At 35.4% G+C, this 21,203-nt stretch overlaps 1 protein-coding gene across 4 annotated transcripts in view; it reads right to left on the bottom strand.

Annotated features, from left to right (window-relative positions):
- The window catches only part of SUPT3H (SPT3 homolog, SAGA and STAGA complex component), a 533,155-nt gene that overhangs the window by 255,910 nt on the left and 256,042 nt on the right, over nucleotides 1-21,203 (bottom strand). For all 4 annotated transcript variants that reach the window (XM_045801650.2, XM_087857062.1, XM_087857064.1 and 1 more), the window contains exon 3: nucleotides 14,709-14,793. In XM_045801650.2, coding sequence (XP_045657606.1) covers nucleotides 14,709-14,793 — 85 coding nt within the window. The remainder of the gene's footprint in view (nucleotides 1-14,708; nucleotides 14,794-21,203) is intronic.

Below are 21,203 nucleotides of genomic sequence, written 5' to 3'. Positions count from 1 at the left end.
CATATGATTTTTATCCTTCTTTCTATTAATGTGGTGTATCAAACTAATTGATTTGTGTATGTTGAACCAACCTTCCATTCCTGGAATAAATCCCACTTGATCATGGTACATGATCCTTTTCATGTATTGTTGAGTTGGTTTGCTAATGTTTTGTTGAGGATGTTCAGGCCTATATTAATCAGGGATATTGGCCTGGAATTTTCTTGTGACTTCCTTGTCTGGGTTTGGTATCAGGGTAATGGTGGCCTTGTAAAATGAGATTAGAAGAAGTCCTTCCTCTTCTATTTTTTTTAAAGACTTAGAGAAGAACTGCCATTAATTCTTCTTTGAATGTTCGGTAGAATTCACTAGTGGAGCCATCTGGTCCTGGACTTTTGTTTATTGGGAGATTTTAGATTATGGATTCAATCTCCTTAATAGTAACTGGAATGTTCAGATTTTCTGTTTTGCCCAGATGCAGTCTTGGTAAGGTTGTGTGTTTCTAGGAATTTATCCATTTCGTCTAGGTTGTCCAATTTGCTAGCATAGAATTGTTTATAGTAGTTTCTTATGATCTTTTATATTTCTGTGGTATCAGTTGTAACATCTCTTTCATTTCTGATTTTGAGACTTTTTCTTCTTTGTGAATCTAAAAGTTTGTCATTTTTGTTTATCTTTTTGAAGAACCAGCTCTTAGTTTCACTGCTCTTTTCTATTGTCTTCTTAGTCCCTGTTTCATTTATTTCTGCTCTAATCTTTGTTATTTCCTTCTTTCCATTAACATTGGCTTTCTTTGTTCTTCTTTTTCTAGTTCCAGTAGGTATAAAGTTAGGTTGTTTGAGACTTTTTTGATTTCTTCTCGTAGGCATTTAGCACTAATTGGTTGTTTGGTAGCATGTTGTTTAATCTTCATATATTTGTGAATTCTTCAGTTTTCTTCATATAACTAATTAATTCCTAGCTTCATAGCACTGTGGTCGGAAAAGATGCTTGATATGATTTCAATCCTCTTGAATTTATTTAGACTTGTTTTGTGGCCTAACATATTATCTGTCTTGGAAAGTGTTGAATGTGCACTGGAGAGGAGTGTGTATTTGCTTCCTTTTGGATTGTAAATTTAACTTGTATTCCATATACATTACAAAACTATTATCCAAAGGCAAAGACAATTTTTTATTCACTTTGTATCAGTAGAATCAGAGCTATGTTAGTGTCACTCAATAAAGGTTTACTGAATTAATGAATACATAAAACGAATATATGAAATAAAGAATACCTAATGATCCATTAAAGCAAGAAACAGTTGGAAACAGTGTATGGTACTCTAGAAACTAAATGGTGGCTTTACACTTTTGTTTTTAGGACATTGTTAAAAATATAACTTTCATGTTCAAAGAACAACTGATTAGCCATCAGAGAAATTCAAATCAAAACCACATTGAGATACCACCTTTCGCCAGTTAGAATGGCAAAAATTGACCAGGCAAGAAACAACAAATGTTGGAGAGGATGTGGAGAAAGGGGATCCCTCTTACACTATTGGTGAGAATGCAAGTTGGTACAGCCACTCTGGAAAACAGTGTGAAGGTCCCTTAAAAAGTTAAAAATAGAACTGCCCTTTGACCCAGGAATTGCACTACTGGGTATTTACCTCAAAGATACAGATGTAGTGAAGAGAAGGGCCATATGCACCCCAATGTTCATAGCAGCATTGTCCACAATAGCTAAATTGTGGAAGGAGCCGAGATGCCCTTCAAGAGATGACTGGATTAAGAAGATGTGGTCCATATATACAATGGAATATTACTCAGCCATCAAAAAGAATGATTTCACAACATTTGCAGCAACATGGATGGGACTGGAGGAGATAATGCTAAGTGAAATAAGTCAAGCAGAGAAAGACAATTATCATATGATTTCACTCATTTATGGAACATAAGAAATAGCAGGGAGATCAGTAGGAGAAGGAAGGGAAGAATGAAGGGGGGGTAAATAGGAGGGGGGATGAACCACGAGAGACTATGGACTCTGGGAAACAAACTGAGGGTTTCAGAGGGGAGGAGGGGTGGGGGATTAGTGTGCATTAAAAACACCACAGCTTTCTGAATAGCAATTTCTAAAGACTTATCTATATATAAATAGCCCTGTGCATGTTTGGGCTGCATCCAGATATCAGCAAGTGACATCAAAACATAATGTGGTAGTTTTCAAACAATAAATAAATATTGTTTTAAAAACTATCAAGAGAGGTCTCTGACATGCAGGTTAAAACTAAGAGAAATAGATGTATAAGCTTCAAGAATATCAGGAGACTACCATCAAAGATAATCAACCAACCAAGCTCTTCTTTAATTGATAAGCTTAAATTTGATATTAGTAAACTATTTCACTTAATTGCAAATGGATCCCTATTTGGAAACAACATACTTTTACTTACATCAATATCAGAAATAGGAATTCTTAGGTAACACTGTGGAACAAATGTGCTACGATAAAAATGTACCAAGATTCAGATGCAAGGAGGGGGAAAAAGAGGAAAGAAAAACAAAATTAGAGAAATTCATTACTGCGGTGATCATTCTGCAATATATACAATTATGTAATCATTATGCTATATACCTGAAACTAATATAGTATTATAGGTCAATTATGTCTCAATAAAAGGTTTTTAATGAAAGAAAGTAGATTCATTGAATCAGGTAATACAGCAATGTTTATAAAAATGACTGAATTCAAATATCTAGCCAGTTAGGTTGGAGTAAGCACACTCCACACTGCTTCTCCCAATGAATACAATAAAACCCCTGGACATAGTGCATGCAACAACCATCTGAGAATTCTGAATAGTAAATGGTAGGAGGCAGACTTGAGAAGGAAATATGAACCCAAAATACAAAAATCTGGTAGTGAGTTTCATGGGTTTTATTTTGCACTAGTAACTCCTACCCTGGACACAAAAAGAGTGTAAATTTAGGTCTGATTACCAGACACATACAAAAAGTTATGAGAAGCTCTCTCATTCTGTTCCAACAAAGGTGAATGGAGACCTCAAGGAGGCAGAAGGTTGGGGTAAGGAAGAGGAGTTTGGATACAAATGGGAAAAACAAGGGAATTTGGGGGGGGGGTGATGTCATAGTTCTGAATCTTGATTGTCGTGGTAGTTATAAGACTCTTTGCATTTGTCAAAACACACAGAGCCGAACAACAACAAGAAGAAAATGTGGATTTTGCCATATATAATATAAGCAATACACTTCAAATACAAAAACTCAAACTAGTAAGGACACGCAATCGATCACAATGTGTAGTGGCTGCGTTGTATTCTAAGTTAAGGAAGTATCACTAATTAAACAACTTTTTTCCTATTATGTTTTCCTTTCCTTTGAAGAGCTGAAATGTGCTGAAATGCACAAGCTCATAGGAGATGCAGAAGAGATGAAGCCAAAAAAGCAGTAGCAGGAAGTCGTAAGAACTGAGCAGAGATGTGAGCTGGCTCACAATACGGCAGAGTTTACATTATGTCCAGCAAGTTACCTGCCAGCGAAAAGAAAAACCACCACAATTTTCAGAGGAGTCATAAGAGTATATCATCTACAATATCCACTTTTCAAACAAAATTGCTAGGTATGCAAAGAAACAAAAGGATAACTGAGTAAACAGATGTGTCGACTGAAATGGATTCCAATGTGATCCATATATTGACTTTAGAAGATAAAGATTTTAAAGGAGCTATGATAAATATATTCAAAGAATTAAAAAGGAGGTGAGTGATGTCAGGAAAATGGCCAAGAGCTCCCATGCTTACATTCACCCTCAGCAACAATAATGTGGCCACCACCCACGGACAAAAGGGCCATGTGTGCGTTTTAGGACCCAGGTAGGAGACTCTGAAAGTTCAGTGCAGTCTGAAGTTGATGAGAGCTGTTTTTCAACTGATTTACTGAACGTGGTATTGGCTACAGACCCAGAAACAGTCCTGTACCTCTGAGGACTAGGCTAGAGCACTCTGTGGCCACCGTACCATCACCTGCACCACACGCCAAAGGACCTGGAAGAGTCATGCCCACCAGTGCCTCACATGGTAGAGACAGTCCCAGCTGTGGAACTTGAAACGGTCTGTGCACTGATTCCAACCTCCTTGGCCATTGTCCAGAAGCCCCTGCAGGTAAGCCTACCAAACTTGGTCTTTCTGCAGATTCTGAAAGGGCCCTATAACTGGGCTGCAGTCCTTCTTGGCTGCGGTCTCAAGGAGTCCTGCTGGCACAAAACCAGGCAGGAAACATTTCTGTCTACAGACTGAAATCATAAATCAAGTATTTTTTTTTTCTGACCCCAAAGGTAAGGAACTAGAAATCAATAATAGGAGGAAAACTGGAAAATTCTCAAATATGCAGAAATTGAGTAGCACTCTTCTGAATAACCGATGGATCAAACAAGAAATCAAAAGGGAAGACAGAAAATACCTTGAGACAAAAAACAGAATCAGAACATACCAAAGCTTTTGAGATACAGCAAAACCAGTTCTAAGAGGAAAGTTTATAGCAATAATTGCCTACAGTAAGAATAAAGAAAGGTCTCAAATATATAACCTAACCTTATACCACAAGGACAAAAAAAAAAAAAAAAGAGCACACTAAGTCCAAAGATAGCAGAAGGAAATAATACAGATTAGAGCAAAAATAAATGAAATAGAAACTAGAGACACAATAGAAAAAAAAATCAATGAAACTAGGAATTTTTTTGAAAATATAAACAGATTGACAAATCTGTAGCTAAACTAACAAGGAAAGAAAAAGAAGACTCAAGTAAACAAAATTATAAAAGAAATAGGAGACATTATAACTGGTATCACAGAAATACAGAATATCAACAAAGGCTGCTATGAGCATTAAAGAAAAACAAAATGGATAACCTAGATGAAATGGATAAATTCCTAGAAATATACAGCCTACCAAGATTGAATCATGAAGAAATGGAAAATCCGAACAGACCAATAATGACTAAGAAGGTGAAGCAGTAATCAAAATCTCCCAACAAAGAAAAGCCCAGGAACAGAAAGTTTCACTGGTAAATTCTACCAAATATTTAAAGAAGACAATCCTCAAATTCTTCCAAAAAACTGAAGAAGAGGAAACACTTCCTAACTCATTTCATGAGGCCAGCATTAAACTGACACCAAAGTCAGGTAAGGACACTACAAGAAAAGAAAACTACAGGCTAATACATCTTATGAATACAGATTCAGAGATTCTTGGTAAAATTCCAGCAAACCAAATTCAAAAGTATATTAAAAAGATCATACACTATACTCAAGTGGAATTTTTCCCTGGGATCCAAAGTTGGTTCAATACACACCAATCAATAAATGTGATATGTTACTAAAATAGAATGAAGGATAAAAAGCTTATGACCCTCATAACAGATGCAGAAAAAACATTTCACAAAATTCAACACCCTTTTGTGATAATAATTCTCAACAGATTATGTAAAGAAGGAATATAACTCAATATAATAAAGGCCATATACAACAAGCCAATAGCTAGTATCAAGTGAAAGATTATAAGTTTTTCTTTAAAGATCAGGAACAAGACAAGGGTGCCCACTCTCACCACTCTTATTCAACATACTATTGGAAGCCCAACCCAGAAAAATTAGGCAAGAAAAAGAAATAAAAAGTATTTCAAATTGGAAAGGAATATATAAAACTCTGTTTTGCTAGCAATATACAATATACACTAGTGTATATTTCTATACACTAGCTTTTTTTTTTTTTAAGATTTTATTTATTTATTTGACAGAGAGAGAGACAGCCAGTGAGAGAGGGAACACAAGCAGGGGGAGTGGGAGAGGAAGAAGCAGGCTCATAGCGGAGGAGCCTGATGTGGGGCTCGATCCCATAACGCCGGGATCACGCCCTGAGCCGAAGGCAAACGCCCAACCGCTGTGCCACCCAGGCGCCCCTATACACTAGCTTTCTGAAAGAGAAAGAAAAGAATCACATTTACACTAGCCTCAAAAAAAAAATTTAAATTTAACCAATGAGGGGAAATGTCACTACACTGAAAACTGTATAATATTGAGGAAAGCAATTAAAGACAACACAAAAAATGGAAAGATATCTTATGTTCATGGATTAAAAAATTAGTATTATTTAATGTCCATATTATTCAAAGCCATCTACAGACTCAATGCAATCCCTATCAAAATTCTAACGGCATTTTTCACAGAAATAGAAAAGATGATGCTAAAATTTATATGGAACCACAAAAGATCCTGAATAACTGAAGCAATCTTGAGAAAAAAGAAGAAAACATCACAGCCTCATTTCAAACTATACGACAAAGCTATAGTAATTAAAAACAGCATGGTACTGGCATAAAAATGCACACAAAAATGAATGATATACAATTAAGATCCCAGAAATATACCTATGCACACAGTGAACTAATAAGACATATGGGAGCCAAGAATATTCAATGGAGAATACAGTCTCTTTAAGAAATGGTATTGGAAAACTGGGTACCACATGTGAAAGAATGAAACTGGACCTCTATCTTATACCAGTCAGAAAAATTAACTCAAAATGGAATAAAGACTTACATGTTAGATATGAAACCATAAAACTCTTAGAAGAAAACTTAGATTAAAAAGCTCCCTGATACTGGTCTGGACAATGATAGTTTGGATAGGACACTAAAAGCACAGCAAAAAATAAACAACTGAGAGTACAACAAATTAAAAAGCTGTTGCAGAGTGAAAGTCACAATCAATAAGATGAAAAGGCGTCCTATGAAATGGGAGAATATGTATTTGCAAACCATATATCTGGTAATAGGTTAATATCCAAAATATTCAGGGATATCATATAACCCCAGAGCAGAAAAAATAATAATTTTTAAAAAAATTGCATAGAACAAGGGTCAGGAGGCCTCAACTCTGGTTCGAACCCCAGCACTTAATAAGCTTGTGTGTTGGACGAGTTGTTTCTCTCTACACATGGATATTCAAATTGGAAAATAAAACATCCTCTCTGTTTTCCCAAGATTTAATGCTTCTCAAATAAAACATGAACATGAAAGATGGTTGGCAAACTTAAAACTGGGAAAGGACCTCAATAGATAGTTTTCCAAAGAAGATACACAAATGGCCAAAAGGTATATAAAAAATGTTCGACATCACTTATCATCAGAGAAATGCAAATCAAAACCTCAATGAGATATTATCCATGCTAAAAGGACTATTATCAACAAGACATGAGACTACAAGTGCTGGCAAGGATGTGTTAGAAAGTAACCCCTTGTGCACTGTTGGGTAGGAAAGTAAATTGAGATGGTGGCAATGGAAAACGGTATGAAAATTCTTCAAAGAAAAAAAAAATGCCACAAAAGCCATCAATCCTACTTCTGGGTGTATATCCAAAAGAAATAAAATCTTTGAAAAGATATCTGTACCATAATACACACTGCAGCATTATTTACAATAGTCAAGACACAGAAACCACCCAAATGTGGATCATGGATGAGTGGATAAAGAAGATGTGGCACACGCGTGCGTGTATATGTGTAACGGACTATTATTTGGCTGCAGAAAAGAAAACCCTGCAATTCCTGCCATCTGCAACAACATAAAATAAACCTTGAGAGCATTATGCTAAGTGAAATAAATCAGAAAGAGAAGACATCTACTGTATGATCTCATTATATGCAGAATCTAAAAAAAAACACGAAATTCATAGAAACAGTTGACTGGGGGCTGCCAGGGGCTTAGGGGTGGAAGAAAAGGGACAATGCAGTTCAGAGGGTATAAACTTCCAAGTATACGATGCATCGGTTCTGAGTACCTAATGCACAGAGCAATGACTATAGCTAATGATACTGTATTGTGTACATGAAAATTACTAAGAGTGCAGATATTAAATGTTTTCATCACTCGTGCAAAAGATGTGAAATATGTGAGATGACGGATGTGTTAACTAACGCGAATGTGGTAATCATTTCACAACATAAACATAGCAAATTGTGTTATCGTACACCTTAAACTTACACAATGTTACATGTCAGTTATAGCTCAATAAATGTGGAATACAAGAATTAAAGAAAAAAACTGGTTAAATGTATAGAGTTAAATGTATAGAGAATCATAAGATGGCATAAAACACATATACACGTAGACACACATATATTTTGTCAGGGCTGCAAATATAAAATGCTAAGAAAGGACTAACTTTAAAAACATTTCTCTATTATTCTTTTCATCTGAAGAGAACTCACTCTAACACATGCCTTGATATGGCAACGAGAAAAGAGCAAGACCTTCCTCTAGTAAGGTGTCATTCCGTTTTACATTTAGTGAGATTTGGACAGGGTCAATCTCACAAACACAGATCAAAATTATTATCCAAATAATACATGGATTATCACATGTATATGTAATAAGAAGTTCCTTTATTATGAGGAAAGAATAAGCAAATTCTGCTTTACACTAGTGCAATGAACATCATCAAATATCTTCTACATGTAACTCGGAATTTCTATATTTGAAATGAAAGAACAATATAAAAATGTGTCCATAACTCAGAAAGGGATATTACAGCACAAAAAGATACATTTTCACAGTATAATAGAGAATACTATGATTAAAGTGAAAAATATATCAGATTGACTAAAGAGTAGATTAAAGATTACAGAAGAATCCGTGAAGTTAAAGATAAATCAGTAGAAACTACAAAGCCAAACAAAGTAACAGCTAAACAGAGGGGAAGAGACTCTCAGAGATTTGTGAAACAATAACAAATAGCTCAGCACACATGTGACTGAAATCGAAGAATGAAAAACACAAACAAAAAATAATGGCCAAAAGCTTCTGCAAATTGGCAGAAAACATTAGTTTCCAGATCCAACAAGATCAGCGAACTTGCAAGCAAGATAATCATGAAGAAAGTCAGTCCTCCAGAGATCAAACTTCTAAGATCCAACAGTAAAGAGAAAATCCTGAAACGAGCCAAAGAATGACAACATGTTACAAACAGGGGAACAAGTGAGTAACAGCTAACCTGTCATTAGAAACTAACGTATGATGAGAAACACTGAAGTGGCACATTTGCACAGCTAAAAGGAAAAGATTAGCAACCAGAATTTCACATACAGAAAAGATACACCTCAAGAAAAAAAGTGCAAATAGGTATGTTCAGATGTAGAAACTAAAGATAATTCATCACTGGCACACCTGTACTATTAAAAACGTTAGTGTTTTCAGGCTGAAAAATTATTTAAATGGCAACTCATACCTATAAGAACAAATGACGAGCATGGAAAATGGTAAATATGTAGGTAAATGTAAAAGATTATACACACTTCCTTCTATATTTTAATTGCTTTAAAAGAGGACTTTTTAAAGGAAAAGCTATAACACTGCGATGTGAAGATAACAGCATGTACAGATTTAATACACTAAATAGTAAATATCTGATCATCTTTTTAAGATAAAAGGACACAGGGACAAAGGCGAGAAGGCCATGTGAATATGGAGTCAGAGAAAAATAGCTGACAACTGAAAATTCTCTATCCAGTACTTTAAAACTTGTATTTCCTTCTGGTCTCCATGTTATCTTTTTTAAATTATTTTTTTTAATTTAAATTTTATGTACTTAACATACAGTACAGTACTGGTTTCTCAAGTAGAATTCAGTGATTCATCATTTACAACAATACCCACTGTACTTCATAACAAGTGCCCTCCTTAATATTCATCACCCATCTGGCCCATTCACCACCCACCTCCCTTCATCAACCCTTAGTTTGTTCTCTATCATTAAGAGTCTCTTGTGGCTTGTTTCCCTCTCTCTTTTTTCTTTTTTACCTTCCCATATGTTCATCCATTTTCTTTCTTAAATTCCACATGTGGGTGAGATCATATGGTATTTGTCTTTCTCTGACAGACTTATTTCACTTAGCATAAGACACTGTAGCTCCATCCATGTTATCATTGTAAATGGCAAGATTTCATTTTTTTGATGGCTGAGTAATATTCCATTGTATATATATACCACATATTCTTTATCCATTCATCAGCCAATGGACATTTGGGCTCTCTCCATAGTTTGGCTATTGTTGATAATGCCGTTATAAACATCAGGGAGCATATATCCCTTTGAATCTGCATTTTTGTATCCTTTGGGTAAAATACCTAGTGGTGCAATTGCTGGATCATAGGGTAGTTCTATTTTTAACATTTTGAGGAACCTCCATGCTGTTCTCCAGAGTGGCTGGACCACTTTGCATTCCCACCAACAGTGCAAGAGTGTTCCCATTTCTCTGCAACCTTGCCAACACTCGTTGTTTCTTGTGTTGTTAATTTTAGCCATCCTGACAAGTGTTAAGATGGTATCACATCATGGTTTTGATTTGTATTTCCCTGATGATGAGTGATGTTGAGCATCTTCTCATGTGTCTGTTAGCCATCTGGATGTCATTTTTGGAAAAGTGCGTATTCATGTCTTTTGCCCATTTCTTAACTGGATTATTTGTTTTTTCGATGTTGAATTTGATAAGTTCTTGGTAGATTTTGGATACTAATCCTTTATCAGTTATGCCATTTGAAAATATCTTCTCCCATTCTGTAGGCTGCCTTTTAGTTTTGTTGATTGTTTCTTTCACTGTACAAAAGCTTTTTACCTTGATGAAGTTCCAATAGTTTATTTTTGCTTTTGTTTCCCTTGCCTGGGGTGACATGTCTAGTAAGAAGATGCTATGGATGAGGTTCAAAGAAGTTTCTGCCTCTGTTCTCCTCTAGGATTTTGATGGTTTCTTGTCTCATATTTGGGTCTTTAATCCATTTTGAATTTATTTTGTGTATGGTATAAGAAAATGGTCCAGTTTCATTCTTCTGTATGTTGCTGTCCAGTTTTCCCAACACCATTTGTTGAAAAGACTGTCTTTTTTCCATTGGATAGTCTTTCCTGCTTTGTCAAAGATTAGTTAACCATATAGCTGTGGGTCCATTTCTGGGTAGTATATTCTATTCCATTGATCTATATGTCTGTTTTTGTGCCAGTACCATATTGTCTTGATGACTACAGCTTTATAATATAGCTTGAAATCCAGAATCGTAATGCCTCCAGTTTTGTTTTTCTTTTTTAGAACTGCTTTGGCTATTTGGGGTCTTTTGTGGTTCCACATAAATTTTAGGATTGCTTGATCTAGGTCTGTGAAAAATGCTCGTGGTATTTTGATGTGGATTGCATTAAATGTGTAGATTGCTTTGGGTAGCATGGACATTTTATCAATGTTTGTTTTGTTCTTCTAATCCATGAGCATGGAATGCTTTTCCATTTCTTTGTGTCCTCTTCAATTTCTTTCATAAGTGTTCTATAGTTTTCAGAGTACAGATCTTTTACTTCTCTAGTTAGATTTATTCCTAGGTATCTTACTGTTTCGGTGCAATTGCAAATTAGATCAGTTCCTTGATTTCTTTTTCTGCTGCTTCATTATTGTTATATAGAAATGCAACAGATTTCTATGCATTGATTTTCTATCCCACAACTTTGCTGAATTCATGTATGAGTTCTAGCAATTTTTTAGTGGAGTATTTCAGGTTTTCTTCAAAGAGTATCATGTTGTCTGCAAATAGTGAAAATTTTACTTCCTTTGCCAACACAGCAAGGGAAAAAGGTCCTTAAACCTACAAGGGAAGACAGATCAGGTTTGCAGCAGATTTGTCCACAGAGACTTAGCAGGCCAGAAAGGAGTGGAAGGAAATATTCAAAATGCTCAGTAGGAAAAATATGCAGTCAAGAATTCTTTATCCAGAAAGAGTGTCATTCAAAATAGAAGGAGAAATACAAAGTTTCCCAGACGAACAAAAACTAAAGGGGTTCACGACCACTAAACCAGCCCTCAAGAAATTTTAAGGGGGACTCGGAGGGAGGAAAAAAACCCAAAAGTAACAAAGACTGGAAAGGACCAGAAAACATCACCGGAAACACCAACTCTACAGGTAACACAATGGCACTAAATTCATATCTCTCACTAATCACTCTGAATGTAAATGGACTAAATGCGCCAATAAGAAGATAGGGTACCAGAATGGAGAAAAAAACCAAGATCCATCTATATGCTGCCTACAAGAGGCTCATTTTAGACCTAGTCTCCATGTTTTCTAATGAAAATTCTGCTGTCTTTCAGGTCATTGTTCCCTTATGGCAATGAATCTGGGTGCTTTTAGGATTTAATATTATGTCTTTTGTATCCAGCAGTTTAACATGCATTTCTTTGGGTTTACCCTGCGTGGAGTTGGCTCAGTTCCTTGAAATCTGTAGATTTATGTATTTCAGTTTCAGATGTTCCATTTGCATTAGTAACAAAGATCAAATACACAGGAATAAATGTAATAAATATGTGAAGCCTATAGAAGATAAATGTTAAAACACTCATGAAAGACACAAAAGTGGTTTCCAAAAAAGGTAAAGACATTCCCTATTCTTAGATGGAGTCAACATTCTTAAGATGCAGTTCTCTCTAAATTGATTTATAAATTCATGAGATCTCAATAAAGACACCAAAAAGCTATTTTATGGAGCTAGAAAAATCTAATACTAACATTCATATAAAAAAATAAACATACAAGAATAACCAGGAACACACAGAAAGAAAAATTACAAGTCTAGTTACAACAATCTTTAAAATACACCATAAAACCTTTTTAAATTTAAAATGTATTATCACATGCATAGAAAAATAAGACACTGGCACTAAATATAAAATCATAACTAGAGCCCAAATATGCTTATTTAGTATATGATAAAGGAGGCATCTCAAATCATTAGGAAAAGCAGACTTTTTGGTAAATAATGATGGTATAACTGGGTAGTCATTTGGATAAAGATAAAATTAGATCCACATTTCACATGATAACAAGAGTAAACTACAAACGGATTGAGGGCCTAAATGTTAAAAAGGAAAACATAACAAGTCTCAGAAGGCAACATGGTTGAATTCCTCTTCAAATTCAGTATAAAGTAAGCCTTTTTTTTTTTTTTAAGATTTTATTTATTTACTTGACAGAGAAACAGTGAGAGAGGGAACACAAGCAGGGGGAATGGGAGAGGGAGAAGCAGGCTCCCCGCAGAGCAGGGAGCCTGACACGGGGCTCGATCCCAGGACCCTGGGATCATGACCTGAGCCTAAGGCAGACGCTTAACGACTGAGCCACCCAGGCACCCCTAACGTCTTTCTAACTATGTTTCAAAATTCTAAGACAGTAAAAGGTTGATATATTTGGCTCTGTTGAAATTAAAATATTTGTATGCCTAAAAAAATCATAAAATCAGTCAAAAGATATCACACACTGGAAGAATATATTTGTATCATATAATACAAAGGATTGATATCTCTACTATATATGGGACATAGGATCAAAAACCTGATGGACAAACGGGAAAAGGACATGACAGTGTTCTTAATGGCTAACATTATAACAACTTAAGCAATACAAACAAATAATGATATTACTGCATAATGATTTTAAGAATAAAATTTAAATATACATTAGTCCATACAAAGATACATTAAAATTGAATAAATAAATGGTGATAAAGGATAGATATTCCTTTAAGATTAATTGCAATTAAAAAATATAAAAGGAAAGCAGGAAATAGAAAACCACTATTAGGCAAATACCAACAGTCATAATTGTCTCAGACAAGATCCACTGATGAATGGTAAAATAAATAGGCACAAAGTTTTAGAGAAGGAAACTATTTGCAGAGTCACAAAATACCTCCCCCAAGATATTTATTACAAAACGAAGAAACTTGTAACTTTATTATAGTGAAAAAATTCAGCATATACACCATCTTAACCAATTTATCAAGGTTAAAATCACAAATAAAACATCAAGAACATGACCATGTTGACATGACACACTGAGAAGGACTCATCACTTCCGTGGTATTCTTGGCAAAAATGCACAGCCACTTTCTAATCATAAGAAAACATCAGACAGATTGAAAAAGGAAGAGTGTCCTATAAAACAACTGTCTAGTATGTTTAAAAAAGATGTCAAGGCCATGGAACAAGGAAAGATGGAGGAATTATCCTGGGAAGGGGCTGACTACAAAGACAAGATAGCTAACTACAATGTGTTACCCCAGACTGGATCCTGGGATAGGAAAGGAACATTAAAAAGAAAACTGATGGAAATTGAATAAGGTTGGTTATTTCATTAAAAATATTATACCAGCATTATTTCCTGTTTTTGATAATTATACTGTGGTTACATAAGATGTTAACAGAGGAAGATGAAAGGTATCTGAGAATTCTACGTACTATTTGCGCAGTTCTTCTGTAAGTCTAAAGTGCAATACAGAAATGTTTTGAAAAGCATTTTAGAAAAATTATACTAATATAGTGATAGAAAACAATTGTTACCAGGGGGTCAGGGAAGGGGGGGAAAGGACTAATTACCCAGGGGCACAAGGTCAGTTTTTTGGACGATGAATATGTTCTATATCGTGATTGTGTTCATAGTCACAGGAGAGTATTCAGTTGTCAAAACTCACTGAATTATGTACTGAGAGTGGTAAAATTTTGTTTTATGTAAATTACACCTCAATCCAGTAGACAAAATAAAGAATTTCAAATGTAAATACAATCTTTAAAAACAAGTGTTGGGTTGCAATCCCAATATAAGCGGAATGGAGAAACACCAAATAAGATTATATATGCTCTTACCAGATTAATTAACTGTGTGTGTACCACATCTTCTACCAAAACTGCTGTTTCATGAAGAGGCCTCCTAGCATCACCTAAAGAAAACCTGCCAAAACAAAAACAAAACAAAACAAAAAAAATTAAGCATACCAATATTAGGCACTGTAAAACTAAGAAAGGCAAAAAGTGAAAGATATTTATTATCATAATCTGTTAATAAAGTACAAATTGTTCTCTCAAATAACCAGAGTGGATGCACAATTTTCTATGGACAAAGAATTGCGTCTCTCCCACAAAAGCTATAACTTCCAAAAAAAGGGGCAGTGTTAGCTATGCTATTTTTCAGATCTGTGTAGTCATTTTTAAGGCCATTTACTGTTTTAAATGGAAAATATTAACAACTACTTCATAATATTGGCCACCAGAAAATCATGTTACCATATCCAAAGTACTAATAAAATAACATACATTTAATAGCCATTTAGAAAATTATAAAAGCATGCAATGTAATTAAGTAACATAATTAAAATGAAAAGCTGCTTAGAAAAAATTATATAAATGCCATAATTTATCATTTCTAATTATATACAAGCAGATTGTCAAGAATGGATTATTGATCTTAAAAGTGCTTTTTTCAACTTTCATTTGGTGGACCAGATGTGCAGAGAATCCCTTCCTGGTAAAGGACATTTGAAAATGCACAATACGATATTAACAGCTTACATTTAAAGTATGTTTTGACCAGCAGTGTGGGAGATAAAACAGAAGGTTGACAAGATGAGAAAATACAGTTCCACTGGATACAAGAGCCCTGGAGCCAAAATTTATTCTGAAGGCATCTAATTATTCACAGTCGCCAAAAATCTGGATTTCATGTAGCATTGTATTCAAGATACAGCAAAGAATGCTGGGACCCCAAGCAAGGCAGGAGATCAGTTTGAGAAACTAAATACGAAGTCAGTGATATGTGGTATGTGTGAAAGCGCTTCTGCCTATCTCGCCCGAGGCTAAGGGTGAATGAACAAAAAATGTAATGCTGGGATAAGGATAGACAAATGGAATAGAGAGCCCAGAAATAAAACCTTACACAAATGGAATAGAATAGAGAGCCCAGAAATAAAACATTGCATTATGTACAACTGATTTTCAATAAGGGTACCAGGAATAACCAATTTGGAAGGGACGGTCTTTTCAACAACCGATGCAGGGAAACAAGGAAACAAACATGCAAAAGAATGAAGCCGAATTTTTACCTTGTACCATATAAAAAAATAAACTCAAAATAGATCAAAGACCTAAATTAAAAAGCTACAACTATAAAACTCTTAAAATAAAACCGGGAAATCTTCATGACCTTGGATTTGGCAAGGGTTTCTTAACTAGGACACCAAAATAACAGGCAACAAAAGAAAAAATAAATAAATTGGAATTCATCACAATTACAAACCTTTTATACATCAAAGGACAAGACAGTAAAAAGACAACCCACAGAATAGGAAAATATTTGAAAGTCATATATGAGATGAATAATCAGAATATATTTATAAAACTCTTATAACACAACAATAAAGAAAAAAATCCCAATTTTAAAATGGGCAATAGGCTTGAATAGATATGTCTCCAATGAAAATATACAAATAGCCAACAGCAAATGAAAAGAATGGCCATTGTCAACAAAATGGAAAATGCTGGCTAGGATACAGAGAAACTGGAAACACTGTACATTGCTGGAGAAAATGCAAAATGGTATAGCCACAGTGGAAAACAGCTGGCTGGTTCTGGAAAATGTTAAACATAGAATGAGCAATTGACCTAGCAATTCCACACCTGGGTATATACCTCCAAAGAAATGAAAATTAAAAATAGGGATTCAAACAGGTATGTGTACACCAATGATTACAGCTACATTATTTAGAACTGTTAAATGGTAGAAACCAAAGTCTCCATTAACAAATGAATAAACAAAACATATACATATAACGAAATATTATTCAGCAATGAAAAGGAAAGAAGTTTTGATACATGCTCCTACATGAAAGAACTTTAAAAACAGTATGCTACCTAAAATAAGCCAGACAAAAATGACAAATATTGTATGCTGCCACCTATGTGAGTCATCCTGAATAAGAAAATTCATAGAGATAGCAGAATAGAGGACACAGGGGATTGGAGAGTTTTTGCTTAATGTGTAGAAAGTTTGCCTGGGATGATAAGAACTTCTAAACATTAAATAGTGATGATGCTAGCACAACATTTTGAATGTATTTAATGCCAGAGAACTGTACAGTTAAAAATAAGTAAAGTGGTAAATTTTAAGTTATGCATGTGTTACCACAATAATGAATATGGATGAAAAAAAAATTAACCAGACTAGATTCAGCTATAATTAGGGTTCAGAACAGCAGATCTGAGGAAATTACCCATAACACATCATGGGTAATAACAAAATATCATGATCAATGTTATGCCAAATATGTTGATACTGTGGTGAAATGGATAAATTTCTAAAAAAAAAAAATACAAATGGGCAAAGCTGACTCAAGAAGAAATAAAAAATCTTAATAGCTTAATAAATTTGAAAGAAATTAAATCAGTAAAAAATCAAAACCTAAACAAAACCAAACTAAAACAAAACAACCTTGCCTCATCTGTAATTTTGTACCAAACATGCAAAGAATAGAGTATTCTAATTTGATACAACTTTTAAAGAGAATACAAAAAGATAGATACTCCCTAATTCATTTATTTAGGCTAGTATAACCTGGGTTTCAAAACTAGAAAAAGACAGTGAAAGAAAGTAAAATTACACATAAATTTTACTCATGTACATAAACAGAAAAAAAAAACCCATAATTAAAAGGCTTGAATAAAACAAAAGGTAGCATGAGGGGGAAGTCACTTTCCCTCCTAACCTGCACCTCTGACCTCATGGGAGCTCCCTATGATCAATTAACAGAAAAAGAGAAGACTCAGGCCCTGTTTTACATATGGTCCTGCATGATACACAGGCACCAGTCAAAAGTGAACAGCACAGCCCGGAGCACGGCAGTCCCCCTCTGGAACATCACTCAAAGACAGTGGTGAAGGGAAATCCTCCCAATGGGAAGAACTTTTAGCAGTGCATCTAATTGTTTATTTTATTCGAAAGGACAAATGGTCAGATTTGCAATTATATACTGATTCATGGGCTATGGTCAATGGTTGGCTGAATAAATGGTAAGAGACATGGAAGGAACATGATTAGAAAATTGATGAGAAGGAAAATTGGGGATGAGATAGGTGGACAGATTTCTCTGAACGAGGAAAAAATGTGAGGATATTTGAATTCCATGTGGATACTCAGGGGCAACCTCAGCAAAGGAGAATTTTAATAGTCAAGTGGATACTATCAGTTTTTTCACCCAATCACCCTGTCATCATTCAATGGGGCTCATGAACAAAGTGGTCATGGTGGGAGAGATGGAGGATATGCAGGGCCCAGTAACATGGATTTCCATTAATCAATGCCATCATTGTTATAGCCCCTGCTGAGTGCCTATCTGTCAGCAGCAAAGATCAACACTGAGTTTCTCAATTGGCACCATTCCCTAGGGTGATCAGCCATCCTCCTTGCAACAGGTTAATTACATTAGACCACTCCCATCACAAAAATGAAAGGGTATGGTTCTTACTAGAATAGACATTTACTCTGGATATGGATTTGCTGTCCCCACATGCAATGCCACTGCCCAAACTACCATCTGTGGACTTAGAAAATGCCTGTCTGTTGTCATGGTACTCCGTACAGCATTATTTGTGATCAAAAAACTCACATCACAGCAAAGGAAGTAGTGCACTGGGTCCATGCTCAAAGAATTCACAAGCACTAGTCTTAACGTGTTCCCCACCATTATGAAGTAGTTGGCTTGACAGAATGGTGGGAATGGCTTTTGAAAATCCAGTTATAGTGCCAACTAGGTGGCAATACCTTGCAGAGCTGGGGCAAGGTTTTCCAGAACACTTATACATCCTGTGAATCAACATCCAAAATATGGCGCTGTTTCTCCCACATATAGGATTCACAAATCCAGGAATCAAGGGGTGGAATGGTAGTGGCAGCACTCATTATTTCCCCTAAAGACCCACTAGCAAAATTTTTGCTTCCAGTTCCCACGATCTTATGATTTGCTGGCCTCAAAGTCTTTTCCAAAGGGAGGAATGCTTTCACATTTATTCCACTGACACAACAATTATTCCGTTGAAATGAAACTTTAAGACTACTGCTCAGTCACTTTGGATTCCTCATGCTCTGAGTCAACAAGCAAAGAGGGAGTTACTGTGCTAGATGGGGTGAGGGATGTTGACTACCAAGTAGAGACAGGACTGGTTCGCCACAGTGGAGGTAAGGAAGAGTATGTCTGGAATACAGGAGATCCCTGAGGCCACCTCTTAGTATTACCATGCCCTGTTATTAAAACCAATGGAAAATTTCAACAACCCAAACCAGGAAAGGCTATTAATGGCCCAGATCCTTCAGGAATGAAGGTTTGGGTCATTCCACCAGGCGAAAAGCCACAACCAGCTGAGGTGATTGCTGAAGGCAAAGGGAATACAGAATGGGTAGTAGAAAAAGGTAGTTACTAATACCAGCTATTCACATTACCAGTAACAAAAACAAGGATTGCAATCATTATGAATATTTTCTCCTTGTTTTGTTATAAATGTTTGTGTGTGTGTGACTATTGGGCAAATATTGTTGTTTCCTTCCCTTCCTTATCCCCTTATCATGTAACATAAGATGTACTGGATTAATAGCATAATATTTAATTTTTATTAATTTTACATCATAGTTTTTAACTTAGGGATATTAAGAAGTGTAAATATCACTCAAGGAATTAATCTCACCTTCTGGGAAATTGTGTTAACACATTTTCAGTTTTACAGAAAATAATTGTATCAAGTTAGGCAAGATTATGACCTTGTTATTGTCTTTACTTGGAGATTAAGAATAGTTTGAGGAGATGTATATGGGTGTCAAGGTGACATGGGGTAGTGGTCAATTTTATGTCTTAACCTGACTGGGCTAGGGGCACCCAAATATTTGGTTAAACATTAATCTGGACACGTCTGTGAAAGTATTTCTGAATGAGATTAACTGCCTGAGGCAAACTGCCCTCTCCAACATGGGTGGGCCTCATCCTACATGTTGAAGGCCTGAAAAGAAGAAAAGGCAGAATAAGGGAGAAACACTCCCTCTTGCCTATCTTCAAAGTGGGACATCAGTCTACCACTGTCTTTGAACTCAGACTGGGGCTTACAGGATCAGCTCTACTGCTTCTCAGGTTTTCATACTGTTTAATACTCAGTCTCCATTTTGGTTTTTGAATTTCACAATGTACATCTTTTTACTTTGTGTATCATTAACAAATTATTGTAGTTGTCATTATTTTTACTACTTTTGTCTTTTAGCCTTCCTACTAGATGTATGAATGATTTACTCACCACCCTTGAAACATTTGAGTACTATGAATTTAACAGGTGGGATTTGTACTTTCATATGTTTTCCAGGAACTAATTAGTATTCTTTCATTTCAGTTTGAAGGAGTCCCTTGAACATTTCGTCTAAGGCTAGTCTAGTGGTTATGAACTCCTTCAACTTTTGCTTGTCTGGAAAACTCTTATTTCTCCTTCAATTCCATAGGACAACCTTACCAGGTCGACTATTCTTAGTTGCCAATTGTTTTCTTTCAGTGCATTGAATATACCATGCCACTCTCTTTGGAGCTGCAAAGTTTCTGCTGAAAAAATTTGCTAACAGTCTTGGGGGGGAGGGGTCCTTCATAATGTAACAAGGTGATCTGTGGCTTTTAAGATTCTTCCCTTGTCTTTAGCCTTTGACAATTTAATTATAATGTGTCTCAATGTGGGTCTCTGGATTCATCTGATTTGGAACTCTGTGGGCATCCTGAATCTGGACATCTGTTTCTTTCCCTTGGTTATGAAAATTTTCAGCCATTATTTCTTCAAATAAGCTTTCTAACCCCCCTCTCTCTGTCTTCTCCTCTGGTACCCTTATAATCCAAATATTGGTCTGATTGATGATATCTTCACTTAAACTATCTTTACTCTTTTTTATCCTTTTTTCTTTTTGCCCCTCTGATTGGATGAATTCCACTGCTCTGTCTTCAAGTTCACCGATCCTTTCTTAGGCTTCATCTAGTCTGATGTTAAACCCCTCTACTGAAATTTTCAGTTCAGTTAGTTATTATATTCTTCAACTCTATGATCTCTGCTTGGTATTTTTTAATATTTTCTCTCTGTTAAAATTCTTACTTTATTAATTCATTGTTCTCTTGATTTCAGTGAGCATTTTTATGACCATTATTTTGAATTCTTTATCAGGTAAATCACTTATTTCAGTTTTTTTTAGTTTTATATTATAATTTTGGTTAGAACATCTCTTTCTCTTTCCCCATTTCCCTTCATTCTCTGTATTGATTTCTGTGGATCAGATAAAATAGCCACCTCTCCCAGTCT

The sequence above is a fragment of the Ursus americanus genome, chromosome 29 (assembly GCF_024610735.1).
Source record: "Ursus americanus isolate L20-20 chromosome 29, mUrsAme1.1.p, whole genome shotgun sequence".
Lineage (NCBI taxonomy): Eukaryota > Metazoa > Chordata > Mammalia > Carnivora > Ursidae > Ursus > Ursus americanus.
The sequence above is the reverse complement of the archived record's forward strand: the minus strand, read 5'-3'. Positions and strand labels throughout refer to the sequence as shown.